This window comes from Cervus elaphus, chromosome 23, assembly GCF_910594005.1.
Source record: "Cervus elaphus chromosome 23, mCerEla1.1, whole genome shotgun sequence".
NCBI classification, from domain to species: domain Eukaryota; kingdom Metazoa; phylum Chordata; class Mammalia; order Artiodactyla; family Cervidae; genus Cervus; species Cervus elaphus.
The window spans coordinates 15745737-15767647 of NC_057837.1; the positions used below are offsets into that span (position 1 = coordinate 15745737).

Below are 21911 nucleotides of genomic sequence, written 5' to 3' on the forward strand. Positions count from 1 at the left end.
GGGTAGGGAAAGGAGGAATTGGATAGAAAGAGAGAGGATCAAGAATCAAGTAAAGCTCACATGGCATGCAGGTACAGGAAAATCTGAATAACCAGAGAAGTCATGGAGACCACTATGCCAGGGGATTTCAAGGTCAATGCCAGGATCCTGGGAGGACAGGGTGGGGGAGGGGCTTCAGAAGTGGAACCTTGGCTAGAACCCAGGAAAGCAGAAAACATGCGAAGAGACAGTGCTGACGAATATTAGAAACCCGCATGCTCACAAACAACCCACATCAGTACACAGACCGGTCTAGAGGAAAACATTTCTGCTCCGGATTTTTTTTTTTTAAACATCTGCTATGCACAGTTTCAGATGATTATTGAAAGGATGTTCAGTTTTAAATAAAGGACAAAAGATATACAAGTTGAGGGAGAAAAGCCCATGCCCTTTTCTCTTAATGCTTAGAAAGATTCTATGTTTCCCCCTCTTCATGTTATTTTAAAACACGAAAAAGAAAGAAAGGAGGTGGGGGGAAAAAAGGCAGTGTAGCAAATTCTCTGCCAGAAAACACACAGTAAATTCTAGCTTGTTAAGCAGCCTGGTTCCAAATTATTTCTAAAAAACAAATCCTAACAGTCATGTAGTTACAGCCTCTGAGGGAAGCTGTAAGCCCGACGCTGGTGTCCCAGAACCAAAGCCACCAAAAAAAGAAGAAAAAGAAAGAAAGAAAGAAACCTAACCGGTTTTCTGACAGAAATATGAAAGCAAAATCTCAGAGGCAGGAGGATGCCCCAGAGGAGGAGAAAGCTGCAGCTTGCAGTAATCTGTAAATGATTGCTGGTAAAGTCTGGAGGCTTCAGGCTTGATCTGTGTTTGTTCCAAAAGCAAGCCAAGAAGGACGGTGTTAATAAAGAGAGATTTAACTGAGAGCTGTGCTTGGAATAAAGTGGGCTACAAAAAGGTCAAATGTGATCAGTCGGAGCAGATTACAAGGGCTTTAAAAGGTGGTGTGGAGAAATGAGCCGGGGTGGGAAGTAATATAGCGCAAGATTGATTTGGGGGGGTGGGGGGGAGGTGGAGAAAAGCCAGGACAAGTGCTTATCAATCCTAGAAGGAGGAAGAGCCGCGCGGGCGCCCAGTGGCTCCGGGCCTGAGCCGAGCAGCTGGCGGCCGCCTCCTTTCCCCTTCCCTCCCCGCGCCCCCTCCGCTCCGGACTGGACCTGCCTTCGGCCACCCTCTAGACAATGGTCTCTTTAATCTCTGATTTGGATCCGCTCAAAGACTGGAAAGTTTTAAGGTAGGCCTGCTTTCCTTTCTCTCGCGTCGCTGTTTCCGTTCACGGCCAAGTTCCTCCCCCGCCCCCCCACCCCAGTTAAGGCGCTCGGGTCGCTGCGCGCCCCGCCTGCGGTGGGAGGCGGGGGCCGCCGGATCTGCTCGGGGCTGGGCTCCTCCGGGGTGATTCGGCAGCCGCTTCCAGCAGACGCGGAAAGAGGGGCGTGAGAAGTCCTCAGTTTCACCCCCGAGGGGAAGGCGGTGTATTTTAATGACAGTTTGTCTTCGTGAAATGATTCTTGACGTTGGCTGAGTCTTAACCAGTTATCCTTGCCATTGCGTTTCATGGGGCACTGAATCCATCAAAGAAGTGGCAAACTTTCTGGGACTTCAGATTAAAAAGCGAACTTTCCAGAAAACTATTGCTGCTCCTCTAGGAAGAGAGCCCATGGAAATGCGGTTTCCTCCTGTGACCTCCTCCCCAGCCCCAGGTCTAATTTGGAAAAGCCAGTGCTATGAAAACTCGGCTCACCTTTGAACCGAATGAGTGGAGTTTCTGAAAGGAGCTCTTTCTCTGAATGCTCCTGAAAAGATGAACTCTGACCACTTCATGATTCAGAGACCCAGAAAAATGAGAACCCAAGGACTTCAAAGTGGCAAAAGTTCATGCATTTCCTCCGCTTGAGTCTAAACTGACTCCTTCGTTAGAGCTCACAATTCCTTTCTAGTTTAACTTAACCACTAAAGGGTATTTCTCAGCCAAAAGAACTTTGGGCAGTTAAAAAAAAAATGTTAAATGGATGAGTTTTTATGAAAAGTGCTTCAACACAATGACGTGTTGTCCCTGGTATCTACTCCCAAACAGGATTCCATTGGAACTATATCAAGTCCCAAATAAGGCACCTCTTTTTCCTGACATCTTGTATTAACTGGCTTTTACTTAGTTCTCTCTCATAAGCTCTGCCTAATTTTATTATTTTTTTAAAATTTATTTTATTGAAGTGTAGTTGATTTACAATGTTGTGTTAATTTCTATTGTATAGCAGAGTAATTCAGTTATGTATATATACATTCTTTTTCATATTCTTTTCCATTATGGTTTATCACAGGATACAGAATATAGTTCCCTGTGTTATACAGTAGGACCTTGTTTAACCATCCTATATAGGTTGCATCTACAGTACTAATCCCAAACTCCCAATCCCTGTCTTCCTACTTGGCAACCACAAGCCTGTTCTCTATGTGAGTTTGTTTCTATTTTATAGATCAGTTCATTTGTGTCATATTCTAGATTCCACATATGGTATTTGTCTTTCTCTTTCTGACTTCACTTAGTATAATAATCTCTAGGTCCATTCCTGTTGCTGAACATGGCATTATTCCGTTGTTTTTGATGGCTGAGTGTTCCGTGGTATATTTGTGCCACAGCTTCTTTATCCATTCAACTGTTGACGGACATTTGGGTTGTTTCCCTGTCTTGGCTATTGTAAATAGTGGTGCAATAAACTAATTTTATTATTTTTAAAAGCAACCAGATGAGGGACTTCGCTGGTGGTCCAGTGGTGAAGACTCTCAACTCCCAATGCAGGGGGCCTGAGTTTGCTCCCTGGTGGGGGAATTAGATCCCACATGATGCAACTAAGAGTTCACATGTTGCAACTAAAGAGATCCTGAGTATGGCAACTAAAGATTCTGAGTGCTGCAACTAAGGATTCCGTGTGATGCAACTAAGACCTGTTCCAGCCAAATAAATAAGTAAATATTTTAAAAATAAACAAAAGCAACCACATGATACAAAAGAGCAAATAAACAAAAAATTGGCTATTATCTATCTCAATAATTTTCTTTTTTAAAAAAAGAAACTCCCGGAGCTTGCTCAAACTCATGTCCATTGGTGATGCCATCCAACCATCTCATCCTCTGTCGTCCCCTTCTCCTCCTGCCTTCAGTCTTTCCCAGCGTCAGGATCTTTTCAAGTGAGTCAGTTCTTTGCATCAGGTGCTGTATATACATATCATATAGAATGTGTCATTTTATAATCTGCTCTCTTTGCAGTTAAATATCAAACGCATTTCCAAGTTTCTTCCTTCCCTTCATAATCAAAATTTTAATGGGTATGAATGATGCTGATTTGTACACTGTTTTTACTAAATTACCCTGTTGATATAAAGTTTAGACTGTTTCCAGTCCTTGATTTATATGAATGATTCAGTGGCATCTTTGTGCATATACCTTTCTGTTTTCATTGAATAATTCCCAGGATTTCTAGATGAAAAAACATGAGTGTTTTATGGGTCTGTCAGTGATATTTTCTTCTATTTGTAGATTTAACTTTTAGTTTTAATTGAGAGATGCTAAAGGACTTCTGTAAATGTCCTCATGATGCAGCTATTACAATAAATTTCATTCTCCTTTTCTTCAATTGAATTAGTAACCTACTTCTAATATTGAAGTATTTCTTAAGGGTGCTTTTTAAAAAATTGTTCTGGGTGATTAACTTATTAATATTATTGCACAAATGAATAAGACGGGCCCTAGCTCTGAGCATATGTAAGATTCAGTTCAGTTCAGTTCAGTCGCTCAGTCGTGTCCAACTCTTTGCAACCGCATGGACTGCAGCATACAAGGCCTCCCTGTCCATCACCAACTCCCAGAGTTTACTCATGTAAAAAAAAGAGTTTTACTCATGTAAAAATGAACTCATCTCCATTGAGTCAGTGATGCCAAAGGCCTTTTTAGATGGTGATCCCTAGTCTTAATGCACTTGAAAACCAGAGGTAATGTTGTCTTTCCCCTCAGTGTGTCTCTAACATAAGTGAAGTTTATTTATGGCTAGAGTAAGTGAAGCTCCACAAACTTGGACTGAGAAGACCTGGGAAAGAGAAGGATCTTTGCATTGACCTCTGGTGCAACAAGTTCATTCTGTCCGCACCTCTCCTTGGCAAATGTTATTTCATTCTCCTTTCAGCTGTGTGTAATTCTTTCCCATGATAAGTCATTATAAACTAGGTAGTATTTAAGAGTCACATTTGAAATTCCTTAATTGTTTATAATCAGGCATCATCTTGGCTAATTCTGATTCATAGAGTCATTCACTCACCAACACTAAGGCTCCGTCCATTACAGGCATGCCTTGTTTTAATACTCCAGTTTATTGTGCTTCGCAGATATTGTCTTTATTACAAACTGATGGTTTGAAGCAACCCTGCAATGAGCAAGTCTTTTGGCACCATTTTTCTAGCAACATTTGCCCACTTCTTGTCTCAGTGTCCCATTTTGGTAGTTCTCTGAATATTTCAATTTTTTCATCATTATTATACTTCTTCTGGTGATCTGTGGTCTTTACTGTCACTTTTGCAAAAAGATCATGCATGACTCGCTGAAGGCTCGGATGATGGTGAGCAATTTTTAGCAGTAAAATATTTTTAAATTAAGGGGCTTCCCAGGTGGCTCAGTGGTAAAGAATCCTCCTGCCAGTGCAGGAGACACAAGCGGCCTGAGTTCGATCCCTGGGTCGGGAAGATCTCCTGGAGAAAGAAGTGGCAACCCTCTCCAGTGTTCTTGCCTGGAGAATCTCATGGACAGAGGAGCCTGGTGGGCTACAGTCCATGGGGTCATAAAGAGTCAGACACAACTGAGTAACTGAGCACATACAGACACATACCATTTTCAGACAATGCTATTTCACACTTGATAGACTATAGTTTAAATATAACTTTTATTTGCACTGGGAAACCAAAAAATGTGTGTGACTCACTTTATTGCGATTTTCACTTTACTGCAGGGGTCTGGAATCAAACCCATAATATCTCTGAGATGAGTCTGTGTATACAGGAGAAGCAGAGATATGACATGACCTTATAAATGGGATAATCTAGCAGGAGACTGAGGAGGTGCATGCTAACGGCATACAGGGTTATACGTGACATGATTTACGTCAATAAAATGCTTTACAAATCCAGAGGTGAGGGATCCTATTACAATACTGCTAGTGCCCTGGTCTGATTAATAGGTGAGCAGAATGCTTGGTCTATAACATGGAAAGACTCTCAGACCTGCCTAACCTGGAATATTTTCCGTGTTTGCTCCAGGTATGCAGCTTGGAGTTCTGCCAAACCTGCTGCTCTTGAAAAGTGATTGCAAGGCACGTTTTTTGAATCTGCTTACACCCCAGTTTAGTGTTACAAGATACGATCTGCGGGTGGGATACCAGTTCAGGTCATAAACCTTTTTCAGGCACTGTATATTTGGCATCACTCCCTCCTAGGTTCGTTTTGTCAAATGGAAAAAAAAAAAATATCCAGGGTGGGAATCTTGCTGTTGGCTGTTTTAATTCCTGACTACCTCAGGGGGCGTAAAAGAAACGACTTCCACCAACATGCATGCCAACAATTTGTAACTGTAACACTCCCCTCTTGACCACTGGGAAAGCACAAACACAAAGGCTTCACTCAAGAGACTCAAAATCAGCTAAGTCAAAAAAAAAAAAAAAACATAGAAGAAGAAAAAGATAATGGCAAAGTAGTAGACGTATGATTAAAAGAATAAAGCAATCCTGCCAATTTGATTCATATAAGATTTCATGGTCATCGATACCACCTGAGGGAAAACAAGTCATAAAGATGACTCAAGTTCAACAGGTTGAAATCAGTACCTATAATCTCCCCCACATCCTGGTTCTTTTCTGGTGTTCTCAGGCTTATGAATCACAGCAAGTAGGTATCCAGCCAGGTACTCAAATTGGAAAGTTGGCAGGCTCCCTCATCCCTCATTTTCCCGCCTAATTACATCCAAACTATCACCAGCTCCACGGATCTCAGCTCCTAAACATCTCCTGCCTCCCCACTTTTCTGGCCCCACCTATCCTTGCTGTGATCTTACTGTGCTCAGAACTCCATACTACCTCCTAAATCTCCCTGCTTCAGTTCTTGCTATCGTAGGCTACTTTTCACAGAAGAGGAATGAAAACACTTGAAAGCCATTAATCAGATCACATGACTTTCCTTTTAAAAGCCTCCTGGTTATTCTTCAAATAAAAGCCAAGATCCTTATCCTAACCCACAAGACCTCATCTGACCTTACCCTTGACTATCTCTTCAACCATAGCTCCTCTGTCTTTCCCCAGACCCCACCTTACTCCAGCCCCTCTGGTCTTCTTTCTTTACCTACAATGAACTAAGCTTATTTTGGCTGTAGGGTATTTGCAAGGAGCTCTCCCGCTCCTTGCCTGGAAATCTCCCTCATTGTTCCCTGGGCAGGATTCATTCAAGTCTTAGCTCAGATGTCACCTCCTCAGTGAAGCCTTCCTTGATTCCTCAATTTTTTTAAATTGAAATATAGTTAATTTACAATTAGTGTTAGTTTCAATTGTACAGCAAAGTGATTCAGTTGTGTGTGTGTGTGTGTGTGTATGTGTGGGTGTGGGTGTGTATATTCTTTTCCAGGTTCTTTTCCATTATAAGTTTTTACAATATGTTGAGTATAGTTCCCTGTGGTATACAGTAGGACCTTGTTGTTTATCTGTTTTATATATCATAGTGTATATATATTAATCCCAAACTCCTAACTTATCTCTCCCTCCCAGACCCCTTAATTTAAAGCCATCTGAAAATGACTCTTCAGCATTTCTCACTGGTAGGCTGAACCATAGAGAACTGCCAACATTCAGCCACTGTAGACCTATAAAACTTTCAGTTTTGTATGGTTAAACAAATACTCTCACTATGGCACTTTTCGGTACCTGCTATTTTCATATGTGCTTATTTATTATTTCTCTCCACTGCTAGAATCTGTCTTTGGTATGGTTAACTGATGCCTAAAATATTTCCAGGCACATTACAGAGAATGAATGAGTGAAGAATGAATGAATGGGGACTTTCCTGGTGGTCCAGTGGCTAAGACTCTACCCTCCCTATGCAGGGACCCCGGGTTCAATTCCTGGTCAGCGAACTAGATCCCACATACTAAAGATCTGGCATGCTGCAATGAAAATTGAAGATCCCAAGTGCTATAACTATGACCCAGCACAGCCAAATAAATAAATAAGTATTGTTTTATGAAATGAATGAATGAATGAATGACGTGGTCTCTGTTTATCTCCCTCATTAACTTTATACTCTGAGGCCAGAGGCTTTATGTATTTTGCTCACACTCCAGGGTTTCCTTGGGATGGTGATGGTAGTGTCTAATGTGGAATGAATAAATGGATGAGTGTCTTCTAACTCAGAGTTTAGTAATTCTCTCTTCACTTCCTCCCTTCTGTTGCAATCAGCCAAGTGTCTGGATTTAATAATATGGAAAATTCTTAACTTCTCTGAGAACCAGATAGATTCAACCAAAATTTTTTCTACACAAAACAATGATCTAGATCAAGGGTTGGCAAACTTTTATAAAGGGCCAGATAGTACAAGGGTCAGGTTTTGGTGGCCACATAATCTCTGTTGCAGCTACTTAGTTCTGCCGTCATAACATGAAAGTAGCCAAAGGAAGTATGTAAATGACTAGGCTTGAATGTGAACCAATAAAACTTTATTTATAAAAACAGGAAGTAGGCAGTATTTGGCCCAAGGGCCATAGCTTACCTTTTCATCTATCATCTAGGCTAATGACTTGACCAACAACAACAACAGCAACAAAAATACAAGCGGTTTTGATAGATAGTTGGAAGGATGTTTTCAAATCTCATATGACAAAGTACATACCATAAACTAACCTCATTATTGGGGAAAAAAATGAAGAGCCTTGGTGATATTTCACAGGTCAGCGATGTTTTCAGTCATGAGCACTTGATCTTGCAAAGATGATTACAGTCTGGAGGAAATTTATGGCTCGCACATCCCTTAAATGTTTGGACGAGCCTTCAGGCTATAACAAAAGACACTGTTGCCTGTTCCCTTACTGAGTGTGTGAGAAACTCCCATTAATGAGAACAGCACATGTTGATGGAAAAAAAATAGACCAAATCCTGACATGTTTTAAGTCACTGCTTGGCCTCGTTTCTTTCTGTTTCGTTGCTTTCTCCAGCTCATTTAGGAGATATTTCTCTTTCACATGCCTGATAAATCTCCCAAGATGAATTCCAAACTCAAGAGGAAAGCATGCAGTGTGATTTTGAATGAATGCCATGTGTAGATACTCTTCAGCTCATATTACATGACATCTTGGAGATGCTTGGATTGGGGAGACATTATGGGGAACTCTCTTGGTGTCCAGTGAGAGCAGGTTGGCCACCCAAAGATCAGGCATTATTAGTCTTCTTCCAGGATGACAGAAGAATTATTGATAGTTTCTGTGTGCCAGGCTTTATGCTAAGAGCTCCTTGTTTAATATCTCACTTAATCTTTGCAACAACTCTATGAAATCGGTGGCGGTACTGCTGCTCCTATTTGCTGCGCTGTGGACTCCAGGTTTTGGTAACTCTGCGCCAGAGCACTTGAAAAATGATTCCATGTGCTGTCTGGCACCTTTTCTTGTTGCACTGGCAACTTGATGAAGCATGTTGCCTTCACTGTGCCCTCCAAGGGAAAAATTTGCACCCCGTCGTTCTTTTTTCCCACTGGAAAGTTTGAAGAATCATGACCCACTTACTACTGGGTACTTTAAAAAAATCTTTGCAGAGGAGGGGGAGAGTAGGCTATGAAAAGCAAGAGTTATATCCAGTAATAATTCTCTAGATGGAATGAATTACATGTTTATAAAAGTGAACACAAGATCCAGGCCTTTTAAATAATTTATTATATCAGAGAATAATCTACTATTTTTCACAAAACATGACTAATGTAGCACATAACATAACTAATAACGACAAAGGGTATTATAAGATCACATAAAAATGTAGAAAAATCCTGTTATCCATAGGTTGGAATGTTACTGTCATCGTTTTTACCTCTCATTCCAGCCCTCAAAAATCCCAGATGCTAAGTCACCCTCAGGTATTGTTTCTGGTCCATTGACTCCAATAATTGGCAGAAAAATATTCACTTGACAATTACTTTATTCCTCCTCCTGAGTGGGTCTGTTTCTCCAGTGGGTTGGACCAGCAGAGTATCAAGGACAAACCCAACACATCCCAATCCTGTGAAATCTCTGTTAGGAGAAGCAAAAGAAAAACTCCCCCACCATGGGGCAATGTCTCTCTAAGGTCAGAGACCACAGAGAAGAATACTGGAGTGGGTTGCCATTTCCTTCTCCAAGGGATCTTCCCAACCTAGGAATCAAACCCGGGTCTCTTGCACTGCAGGCGAACTCTTTACCATCTGAGCCACCAGGAAACCCCCACAGAGAAGTTATTTTCCCTAAATGGAAGAGGATCACCTGCCGCTTTTATTCCACTATTTCAGAAGAGGATCTGCTAGTGACCTCTCTACACTCCCCAAATATGTGTTCAGACTCAAGAGTTCCTGAATACTAGCATCATATGCTGTAGATCAGGGGTCCTCAACCCCTGAGCAATGAACCAGTACCAGGGACCATGGCCTGTTAGGAACTGGGCCGCACAGCAGAAGGTGAGTGGCAGGCCAGCGACGGAAGCTTCATCTGTATTTACAGCCACTTCCCAACCTCACGTTACTGCCTGAGCTCTGTCTCCTGTCAGGTCAGCGGCAGCATCATGATGAGTTGTATAATTATTTCATTGTATATCACAGTGTAATGATAAATAGAAATAAAGTGCACAACAAATGTAATGCACTTGAATTATCCTGAAACCAACTCGCCCCCTGCACCACCACCACCAGTCCTTGGGAGAATTGTCTTCCATGAAAGTGGTCCCTCGTGCCAAACAGGCTGGGGACTGGTGCTGTAGGTCATGGCGTCAGGAGAGGACTCAGTGTGAGGGTGTCATGTCTGTTCCCACATGGAGTCCCTGTGTCTACTGCCCCCTCTCTGTTTTCCTGCAACAGAAGTCACCTCAAGAGATAACTGATTACTCCCCTTTGTGCAACTTTGTGTTATAAAATCTCCCTGACCCAGATCTGATTCTTCCCCATTTCCTCCAAAGGCTTTCCAGCTGGCTCAGTGGTGAAGAATCTGCCTCTCATTGTAGGAGACACAGGTTTGATCCCTGGGCCAGAAAATGGCAACCCACTCCAGTATTCTTGTCTGGAAAATCCCATGGAGTGGGGGCTACAGTCCATGGGGTTGCAAAAGAGTCAGACTTGGCTTAGTGACAAAACACCAGTTTCCTCGAAGGACAGCTCAGTAACCATCTCTCCTTGCCTTTACATCCCACAGGAAAGAAGGTAGCCATCAGGAAAGAAGGTTTTCTTCCCCTAAATGCTCATAGCACTGAATCTAAGCCTTACATGCTCCAGTGCAAGTCCAAATTTCCTGCTTTGTAAGGTTTATGTATATCTTAGTTTAATTCCTAGACTGTAAACTCTCAAAAGATAGATAAGGTCCACGCCCCATTCATCTTTGCATCCACTTGCATCCCTAGCATCATCCGACATGGCATTTCGCCCAGCCAGGATTTGAACAGACATCTGCACATTCCTCATTTGTAAGATGAGAGGTTGAACCAGATTATATCCAGGGATCCCGTTTATAAAATTGCACGATCAGTGTGAGAACAAAGAAGCACCCTCCCCCAGGACCCTGAGTCCCATCTCTGAGCCACATGATGCATCCTTTCCCTACACTGATGAGTTTTTCTCTCAGCGAAGCAATTCTCTTGCTATTGATCCTCATTTTCTTTCAAGCCTCTTTTATTCCCAGTCCTTCTGTAGATTTGATGGACTAAACTACAAACCTGGTTTCAGATGTTCTGTCTTGAACTAGGGCAATAATGTAAATCAGCTGTTCCAGGAATGAGTTTTGCTGACACGTATTGACATTAGCAATCATAGGACCAGTCCTACAGGGCTCAGTATTACAATCAGTCCAGGTTGCAGGTGTTTCGGTTACCCATGGCTTTGGCACACCATTTTGCTTTTCATTGCACTAGTTTTTCATTCTTATAGAGACACAAATGTCTAAGCCAGAAAGAATTGTAAGAGGCCCCTAGAAACAGCAATTTTCTATATTTTATCATGTTTCCTGGTGGGTAAGTGAAAGATTTTGTAAACAGAAAAATGTTGCCCTCATTTAAGTTTGGTATTTACAAATGGAACACAATGCTGCTTCTGAGCCTTTACACATGACATTTTTTCCCACCATCATTATCATCATTATTGACCATAACAACCATTATTGAGTACCCCAAAGCTGGAATATTCTTTCCACCTTCTCTATGAAAACACATATGCTTAAAAAGTTTGTTCTAACCTGAGCTTCTGAAGGTAACTTTACCTGATAACCCTGCTCACTCTGTCCACTTGCCTCATTAGAACTTCCTTAACATTTAGTCATCACTCTATAGAGACATAGTTTAAATGACTATTTGGAATGTGGGGGCTTTTGGGGGGCAGATATAATTGACATATAACCTTATGTTAGTTTTTGGTGTACAACATAATGATTCACTGTTTGTAAAGACTGCAAAATGATCACCACAGTAAATCTAGCTAACATGTATCACCATACATAGTTACCAAATTTTTTTTCCTATGATGAGAATTTTTAAGATTTACTTTCTTAGCAACTTTCAGCTAGGCAATATAGTATTATTAGCTATAGTCACCATGCTGTACATTTCATCCTCATGACTTACTCATTTTATAAGTAGAAGTTTGTATTTTTCGACCTTCATCTATTTGGCCCAACCCCTAACTCCCCACCTCTGACAACCACCACTCTCGTCTCTGCATCTGTGAGCCAATTTGAGTTGAGGGAGGGGGTGTTTTGGTTTTTTTTTTTTTTTTTTTTTGAAGATTCTACATATAAGTAAGATAATACAGTATTTGTCTTTCTCTGTCTGACTTATTTCACTTAGTGTAACGTCTTCAGGTTCCATTCATGTCATTGCATGTGGCAAGATTTTATTCTTCTTTATGGCTGAAAATATTCTGTTGTACATATATACCACATCTTCTTACCCATCCATCTACTGATGCGTGCTTAGATAGTTACCATATCTTGGCTGTTTTAAATAAAGTTGCCATGATATGGGGGTGCATATACCCTTCTGAGTTAAGTGTTTTTATTTTCTCCAGATAAATACCCAGGAGTGGAATTGCTGGATTATGTGGTAGTTCTTTTTTTTATATTCTGAAGAACCTCCGTACTGTTCTTCATGATGGCCACCAACATTATTTTCATTTACACCCATAGTGTACAAGGATTTCCTTTTCTCCACATCCTTGCCAACACTTTTTATTTATTGTCTCTCTGATAACAGCCATTCTAATAGATGGGAGGTGATACTGCATTGTGGTTTTGATGGGCATTTCCCTGATAAATAGTGACACTGAGCACCTTTTTATATGCCTGTTGGCCATCTGTATGTCTTCTTTGGAAAAAAATGTCTTTTCAGATTCTCTGCCTAATTTTAAATTAGGTGAACTTCAACACTGAGGCCCACCATGATGGGTATGTATGAACTCTGTACGTTTCAATGACATGACAATTGTGGTTCTTTTACACACAGATGGGAAGTAAGATTGGGCACTGTTAAATGGCACCGTGCTCAGGGAATGGAGGGGAATTTGGATCCTGATGTAGATGACAGCTTCCTCTCACGGGCAAGTTTCCACAGGGACTGAGGGTGGGGAGGCCAAGATGGGGGCCCCGCCGTTTCCCAACCAAGGATTTTAAAAGCTGTTTGTTTGGGAATCCTGGAGGTGAGAGCCAGGAGCTGGAACATTCTATAATACTTAGTCAGCCTCCCCTACTGCCAATTCTGCCAAATTCAGACCCTCGTGACCTGAGAGAAATAATGACAAATTGAAGCAAAAACAATAGTTTATAATTAAATGTAGCATTGGCTCAAAACCTCTATATAAATATATATCTGTAAAAATCTAATGAGCTGGTTTGGACTGTACAGAATACTCAGTTTTCCCCTGATATAATCTAGTTTCTTCCAAGTAACTTCTGCTCTGTTTCTCGTTGAAACCGCAGCTTTGGTTAGAATGCTCCTGCTGCAGGTAATCAAACACTAACTGTTTCATCTCCATTTTACAGTGGTATAAACCAAGTGTTGGTAAACTTTTTTTTTTTTTTGCGATGGGCCAGTTAGTCAATATTTTTGGCTTTGCTGACAAACCATATGGTCTCTGTCACAACTGTTCAGCTCTGCCATGGTAACACAAAAGCAGCCAGAGACAATATAGAAATGAATGGGCATGGCGGTATTCCAATAAAACTCTACTTACAAAAACAGAGAGTGGGCTGGATGTGGCCCACAGGCCATCGTCAGTCAGTGGCCCATGTCTGCTCCGCTGAGTTCTGGATCTTCCAGAGCCAAGGCAGCCTGGCCAGCAGCAGGGAAATGGAACCAGAGGGAACAGCAAGAGAGAATGTGTTTTCCCAGATGCCGTGCACTGAGCTGGCCTCAGCTGTACTTGGCTTTCATCGCAGGGAAGAAGAGAAAGGGTACGAGGAGTAAGGGAGGGACAGCTGGGCTGTCTGAGACCCAGGATCACCTTTTACTTTGGCTACATGGAGGCAAGAAGCAGAGCGTCCTTCACCTTTCAAGGAAGACCCAGCACTCGTACCCACCTGACCTTTATGATGACCCGGAAGCTCACCCATCCGTTGCCGGAACTCATCTCTTTGGAGCATGGGCCCAGATGAGGAATTGAGAACAAGGGAGGGAAAGAAAAGAGGATCTTGAAAAACCTACCCTATAAGGATTATAGGGATCTGAGGAAAGAAGGCAGCCCGGGTCATTGATTGCCCAAAGCCCGAGATAGTCACAAAGTGACTTATGGAGAAATATAGCCTGACCCTTTGACTCCACTGTTGCTGTCTTTATCACCGCAAAATTGTCCTGGAACTTCCCTGATAGTCCAGTGGTTAAGACTCTGCCTTCCAGTGCAAAGAGGGTATGGGTTCGCTCTCTGTTCAAGGAGATGAGATCCCACATACCTCGTGGCCAAAAAACATAAAACAGAAGCAGTGTTGTAACAAATTCAATGAAGACTCAAAAACTCCTCCAAAAAAAAAAAAATCGCCCTCTTCTTTAGGATGTGGCCAGGTGGCATTGTAGTAAAGAATCCACCTGCCAATGCAAGAGATGTAAGATTTGTGAGTTCAATCCCTGGCTCAGGAAGATCCCCTGGAGTAGGAGATGGCAACCCCCTCCAATACGCATGCCTGGAAAATTCCACGGACAGAGGAGCCTAGTGGGCTACACAGTGCATGGGGTCACAGAGTCAAACACCACCGAGCACACAGCACACATACGCATTTTATCATTAAACAAAAATAAAGCTCACTCACAGGTTGAAGGCTAAGTTGAACATGTGCATGATCGTGCCAAGCAGAGAGATTTAGTATCTCACAGAAGCCCACAATTCCTGCCTGATGGGTACCTCTTTGCCCCCACTGTGACGGGTCATTCATCACCATCATTGCAGAACACAAATAGCATTTTTGAAGAGATTTGGGATTAAGAACGGGCACCAGGCCAAATGAAGGACCACAGCTTTCCTGGCTTCTCCAGCGTTGTAAAGCTCTTCAGAGAGATCAGTCAGTTACAGCTTACTCGGAATCTAGATTACCATGATATGATGTCTGGGAATTTACGTTTTAAAGACTTACTTCCACTTATGCATCTGGAGTGGGGCTGAGGGGATGGGGGCACAAGTGTCCAGGAATTAGGAGTTTGGTGAGGATTTCTGTGCCCCAGAGTTTCTGCCCAGAAGACCAGTGTCGGGAGCACTTGAGGGTGAGCTGAGTCCCTTCCTGGTGCAGGGAGCACTCTCCACCGTTGAACCTTACTTAATAAATTACCACTTCACAATAAATTGCCCTTAAACCATTCAATCGAAAGTGTCAGTTCCTCTTGTCAAAGAGCTGGAATTATACAAGAGAAGACCACTGGAGAGAGACGTGGTTTGAAGCAGAATTTCTTTCTTAAAGACTTTAATTTCATTTATGACTTCTTCCCAATTGCTAGGAAACCCTCTGGTGCCTGCCCTGCTCCAGATCTAATCAGGCTCCCTCCCAGCTCCCTGGCTTTGTTCTCCTCCCCAGCCCCCAACTGTCCCCTCCTGGAGCAGGACGCAGATTTTACCCCTGGGCCCCTGGCACTGGTGACGACAGACAGGGAGGACCAGGAAGGAAGAGTGCTATGTAATACATCGTTTGCTCCATTCGTATTTCTGAAGGAAAGGAAGGGAAGTGTCGTTGTTTTCATCTTTGAAAGAGGGGTGAGTGTGTTGGAGGAAAACAGCTCCTGAGGACTTGGATTTTTGTTTAAAATTAAAAAACCAGTGACTGAGTTGGAGAGTAAAGCTGTTCCCTGCTTCCCAAACTAGTATTTGCCTTGCTGTCTTCTCTCATTACGAAAGGCAGGCTGCAAAGGCAGTTTTCCATTTATTGAACATATCTTGGGCAGAGCTCTCATAACGGAACTAGCGTGTTGTGCTTTTGAATCCTGCTTTTAAGCTCTGTCTGCAATCAGGCAGAGCTCTCTGGAGGATAAAGCTATATTAAGCTTTAAATCTCTAGTTAATTTTTTTGTTTGTTTCCATAAAATTGCTTTCCTTGTCTTTTGCTTTTTCTCTGCAGGTCACTGTTCAGTAAATCAGCAGAATCACCAGTCCTCTCAATGAGCCCATTAGTTAGATGGGGATCAGAGAGAAATATTTTGCATATAAACTTCAAACACCATACAGTAGAGAAAGAATAAGAGGATTTGGATTCACTGACTCTCTATTTTATAGCATGGATATTTTGTCCCAGTAATTGGTTTGAATCCCTTTTGATCATCATTTCTTATATTTTGGCAATATTTTTCTCTTTATAAAGACTGTAAATGTTTTTTAACTCGTCCGAACGCCCTTCTCCCACCTTGATCTTTTACCTTCAGTGACTCCCTGCAACTGAATTTGCTGTGAACTCCAACCGCCAAACTGTAAAAGTTTGAACCACATCTTTGAGGCAATAAATTTCTGTGTTTTTAATTGGTAGGCACAGTGGCTTTTGTTAATGAGAGTTCAGATGAGGAAAAAATAAACCTGTTCTAGAAGGTTGTGGAAAATGCCCTCATGTTTCACAAATCTATTGATTTACATTTTGATTTCTCTTTATATTTGATTTTTAAAAAAATAATCGGAGGTAAATGTAGTTAATTTTGTGTTGTAATGTGATACAGGGAGCTGCCTGTCTGCTTCTGACTCTAGATAAACCTCTGTTTTAAGAAGTATTTGCTGAAAACCTAATCTACCTGATTATAGCAATCAAGATGTTTTAGGTTTATTGAGTGTATTTTGCAAATGCACAGTTTAATTATGACATTCTCTGTGTCCCTTTCCTATGATTATTTTTCTCTGCATTATGCACATATTGAATAGCCATCAAACTGTCTGTAAGGGGGAAAATGAATAAGTGGAAAATTAAATGTCCAGTTAAGTAGCAACAAGCCTTGAGCAGATATGGAAAACAAGTCATATCTTAAAAATACAGTCCATTCTTCTGAGGGGTCTTGGATAAACAAACTTAGTATTACTCAAGCTAATCATGTGGCATTAATTTACTGCCTTGCTTTTCCATTAAACTCTCTCCAGGTGACTCCATATGACAGTTGGGTTTAGTAGATTCCAGATTCAGGTAATGGATTAATGTTAAGCAGATATTCTTTTAAAGACAGCATGTAACCAAAGTCTGTACTTGAGTTTTCAACATGAAAACCTCTAGTAGAGGAAAGATAAACTATGTTAACAGGAATTCTTCTGCCCCTTACTTAAGAAAGAAAACCGAGCATTGGAAAAGGAAATTGGAAGTCGATTGTTGTTCTTGTGTCTGACTTTTTGCAACCCCATGCACTACAGCATGCCAGGCTTCCCTGACCTTCACTATCTCCTGGATCTTGCTCAAATTCATGTCCATTGAGTCGCTGAAGCCATCTAACCATCTCATCCTCTATTGTTCCCTTCTCCTCCTGCCCTCAACCTTTCCCAGCATCAGGATCTCTTCCAGTGAGTCAGCTCTTTGCATCAGGTGGCCAACATATTGGAGCTTTGAAAGTCTGTAGGTTATAGTTATTGGAAACTGGTTCCAGAGATCTCTGGATGGTACACAGCAAATATGGCAGGTGGTCAAGGGGTCTCCCCTCGGCTGCTTGAAGTAAGTGGATGCTTGGTGGGGTCAGAGTTGAAGAGAAGGAAGAGACACATCTGTCTATATCAGGCTTTCTTTGTCCTGAATTTGGGGCATGAAGTAAGATAATGAGATTGGTGGAGACCTTCCTGGTGGTTCAGTTGGTAAAGAATCCACCTGCAATGCAGAAGACAGGGTCTTCCCTGGGTCGGGACGATCTGGAGAAGTGAATGGCTACCTACTCCAGTATTTCTGCCTGGGAAATCCCAGTGGACAGAGGAGCCTAGTGGCTACAGCCCACTGGGTCACACAGAGCCGGGCATGACTTAGTGACCAAACCACCACCAACCACCACCGCCAGTGAGGTTGGTGAGCTCACTCCCTTCCTCAACATTTCTTTTTCTAATTTGTTCCTGAAGCCTAACATGTAGCAGGAGAGAGAGCTTCAGAACAACACAGGCCTGAATTCAGGTCCAGTCTGCCATTTAATAGCTATGTGACTTTAGCTAGGTAGACTCTCTGAGCAAAGGTTGTATGCCTCACACAGAGTGAGGCCAAATAAACTGAAACATCGCAGTTTAGAGCAGAGAAAGTTTATTGCAAGGCTAAGCAAGGGGAACAGGTGGCTCATGCTCAGAACCCCCAAACTCTTTGATGGTTCAAGGGAAAGAGTGTTTATAGGCAAAATTTGGGGTGAGGGCTATAGTGTGTGACTTTCTTCTGATTGGTTAGTGGTGAGTTACCAGGGAGGTGTTCCAGGAATCTTATGCTTAGCTTGAAGTTGCTGTCCTCCACCTCAATGGAGGTTTTAGTGCTACAGAAGAACTCAAAGATATCATTAAATATATTCCTTGAGAAGGAACCAGGACCTTGCCCTATGACTGCACTGTTGTTCAGAGAGGAAAACATGAATGAGATCACAGAATGGCATCTGTGTAGATACAGAAGTAGGTAGAGCTATGGGAATTATACATGGGCCTCTGACCTCGGTAGGGACATCAGGAAAGGTACTCCTGTGGAGTAATTAGTTAAAGTGAGATCAGAACATGATGTAGGGTTTAACTAGTAGGAAAAGGTGCTAAGATGCCTTCTAAGCCATGTTGAGGATCTTGTTCTTTCATCCTAAGGACAATGGAAACTACTCAGATTTTTCAACAGCAGTGTGCCAAGAAGACTTCCATTTCCAAAGGTTCATAAGGAGAGCAAGTATGGGTGTGCAAAGAGCATTTCTGAAGCTGGTGGAGATGTCCAGTCCAGAGATGACAGTAGCTTGAACTAGGGGAATAGCAGTAGGGAGGGAGATAAGCGGACAGACTCAAGTCAGATTCAGAGGCTTCCCAGGTGGCTCAATGGTTTAAAAAAAAAATCTGCCTGCCAATACACAGGGAAGTAGGAGACGTGGGTTCAATCCTGAGCTGCGAAGATCCCCTAGAGAAGGAAATGGCAACCTGCTACAGTTATTCTTGCCAGGATAATCCCATGGACAGAGAAGCCTGGTGGGCTACAGTCCATGGGGTTGCAAAGAAGTCAGATATGACTTAGTGAATAAACAATAACAAATGAGATTTAGGAAATAAAATCTAAGGGTTTGGGGTGATCTTAGAGATGAGGGTGAGAGAAGAAAAATACCAAGGATGACTTGTAGATTTGTGGCGTGGTGGGTGTATCATTTACTGAGGTTGAATCTTGCTAGAGAACCAGATTTAAGGTTGGTTTTGGACATCTTGAATCCAGCGTTGTCTCTAAGATACCTCAGAAGACACCTCAAGGAATAAGTTGACCCTATGGAACTCAAATTCCAAAGAGATGAGTGGAGAGATCTACATATAGTTCACTTGTGTGTGGGGAGTGAGGGGGTGATTGAATGTATCTGTGGTGGTTGAATGCATGTAAGTAACATTGGCATGGAAAGGAAAGAGGCCCTAGGACTGAAGCTTAAAAAAATACCAGTGGTCAATGGCTTAGCTCCTGATGTTCGCCACACATCTTAGTTATCATTAAATTAATTTCACTTTCTCCTCGGAAGCACCTCCTGAGTTAAGGTCCGTCTCATCTTCCTTAGTGCTTTGGCCATAAGTGAGGTCTTCTGTCTTTCTCTCTAATTTGGTTAGATTCTAACAAGTTTCACTGCCACTTTCCTTCCTGACACCGGGCTTCTCATAGAGCTGCTGTGGTTATCTTCTTAGACAAGTGTGATCTTATTTCTCCCCTACTTAGAAGCCTTGGGTCTCCCTGTTTTCTCCTGTTTCTATGTTTACTGAGCAAGAATCACGTTGTACTGCCACTGCTTATTCCAAAGTTGGTTTCTCTCTGCAATAGACTTGCTGGTAGAGGGGACCAAACTTCACCCACCTTTGCATCTTCAAAGCCTGGGAAAGCATTTGGCATCTAGGAAGTGTGCAGTGATGTGAACCCTGCTGCCATTTGACCTTCCGTTCCTTCTGTACAAATGTGGACACAGCTCTTTGCTGCCTGCCTACCTCAGAGGCACATTTTCCTGCAAGGGAAGGAATCTCCTTAGCTTAAAGAAAGGAGTTATATAAATAATGCTTAAAAGGAGTGCTAGGAACACATATGCAATCATGTGTTTTGAACTTAGCCGGCAAAGTGGCTTTACTGGTTTAGGCATGACCTTATTTTTACTCCAAATAAAATGCACTCAAAGCACCCCTCTCCACCAGATTAAATTCCAAAGGTTAATTATATGTATTCAGTGAGAAAAATTTCAAACTTCCATTTGAAGAATCTCTGGGGGAAAAGATGTCTTGTAAAGAAAGTAACTACCTATATTTCTTATATATAGACCTGATTTACTATTTTACTGGTTTCTTGCAATGAAGTTTCTTTTCCTACTCTTTTCATATGAAAGAGAGAGAGAGCATGTTTTTGAATAAGTATGGAAACCTTGTCCTTTGGAGTTAAGGAAATTAGATATTTACTTATTACATATTTTTATTTTTCACCTTGTTTGGAAAGCAGCTGGTCCTAGTAGCTTGCCTAGGATTGATACATTCCAAAAAATCTACATATAATGAACATTTTTGTACATTTCTAAGATTTTTCACTTGTAGGGCAATGATGAATGCTGATAAATCCAAAATGAAATTTTTAGCAATTATTTACTTCTTTTGATAAGAGTCTGGATTCTCTGAGCTCTTAAAAACAGGATGTTTTCTTGAGATGGAGTAAAAAGGCTCTGAAAAATACCATATGTAATTCTATTCTTCTGTTGTTTCCTTGGGGGAAAAAATACCACAACCCAGAAAGCACTTCTTAAAGCTTTTCTTTCTTTTTTTTTTGTGAGTAGAGACAGAAAGAAAAAATGTACAGGTAATACTAGTACCCTTTAGAGTTCCAGGTAAAAATAAATGTATGATGAGCCTGTAGTTGAAATCACAGATTAAGTCAAAATCCGGTATCTGAGCCCTGTCTCCAAACATTTCAGCTGCACTAGCTCTGCATTTATAGACTTCCTTTGCACAGTCTTATGGGATGAGTGGGGAAGAGTGAGGATCAGAGCTGTTGCCGGGATGTAAATTGGTTACAGGACTGTAACTCAATTTGGGTAATTAGGAATGGGGAGTCGTGATCCATCTCATGCTTTGGCTGTTCACATTTCGATCTCTCTTCTCTGCACCTCATGCTTTTTAATCTGTCAGTTCAGTTCAGTCACTCAGTCATACTCGACTCTGCAACCCCATGGACTGCAGCACGCCAGGCTTCCCCGTCCATCAGCAACCCCCGGAGCTTGCTCAAACTCATGTCCATCGAGTCAGTGATGCCATCCAAGCATCTCATCCTCTGTTGTCCCCTTCTCCTCCTGCCTTCAATCTTTCCCAGCATCAGGGTCTTTTCCAGTGAGTCAGTTCTTTGCATCAGGAGGCCAAATTATTGGAGCTTCAGCTTCAGCATCATTCCTTGCAATGAATATTCAGGACTGATCTCCTTTAGGATGGACTGGTTGGATCTCCTTGCAGTCCAAGGGACTCTCAAGAGTCTTCTCCAACACCACAGTTCAAAAACATCAATTCTTTGGCTCTCAGTTTTCGTTATGGTTCAACTCATATCCATACGTGACTACTGGAAAAACCATAGCTTTGATTAGACGGACCTTTGTAGGCAAAGTAATGTGTCTGCTTTCTAATATGCTGTCTAGGTTGGTCATAGCTTTTCTTCCAAGGAGCAAGCATCTTTTAATTTCATGGCTGCAGTCACCATCTGCAGTGATTTTGGAGCCCAAAAAAATAGAGTTTGTCACTGTTTCCATTGTTTCCCCATCTGTTTGCCATGAAGTGATGGGACCAGGTGCCATTATCTTGGTTTTCTGAATGTTGAGTTTTAAGCCAGTTTTTTCACTCTCTTCTTTCACTTTAATCAAGAGGCTCTTTAGTTCCTCTTCACTTTCTGCTGTAAGGGTGGTGTCATTTGCATATCTGAGGTTACTGGTATTTCTCCCTGAAGTCTTGATTCTAGCTTGTGCTTCATCCAGCCCAGCATTTCTCATGGTATACTCT

At 41.9% G+C, this 21911-nt stretch overlaps 1 protein-coding gene across 1 annotated transcript in view; it reads left to right on the forward strand.

Annotated features, from left to right (window-relative positions):
* Window positions 1–971: 971 nt before the first annotated feature.
* CELF2 (CUGBP Elav-like family member 2) overlaps window positions 972–21911 on the forward strand; it is a 548143-nt gene continuing 527203 nt past the window's right edge. Inside the window, exon 1 of the mRNA XM_043883963.1 lies at window positions 972–1279. Within this exon, the coding sequence (XP_043739898.1) occupies window positions 1227–1279 (53 nt within the window). The 5' untranslated portion in view covers window positions 972–1226. The remainder of the gene's footprint in view (window positions 1280–21911) is intronic.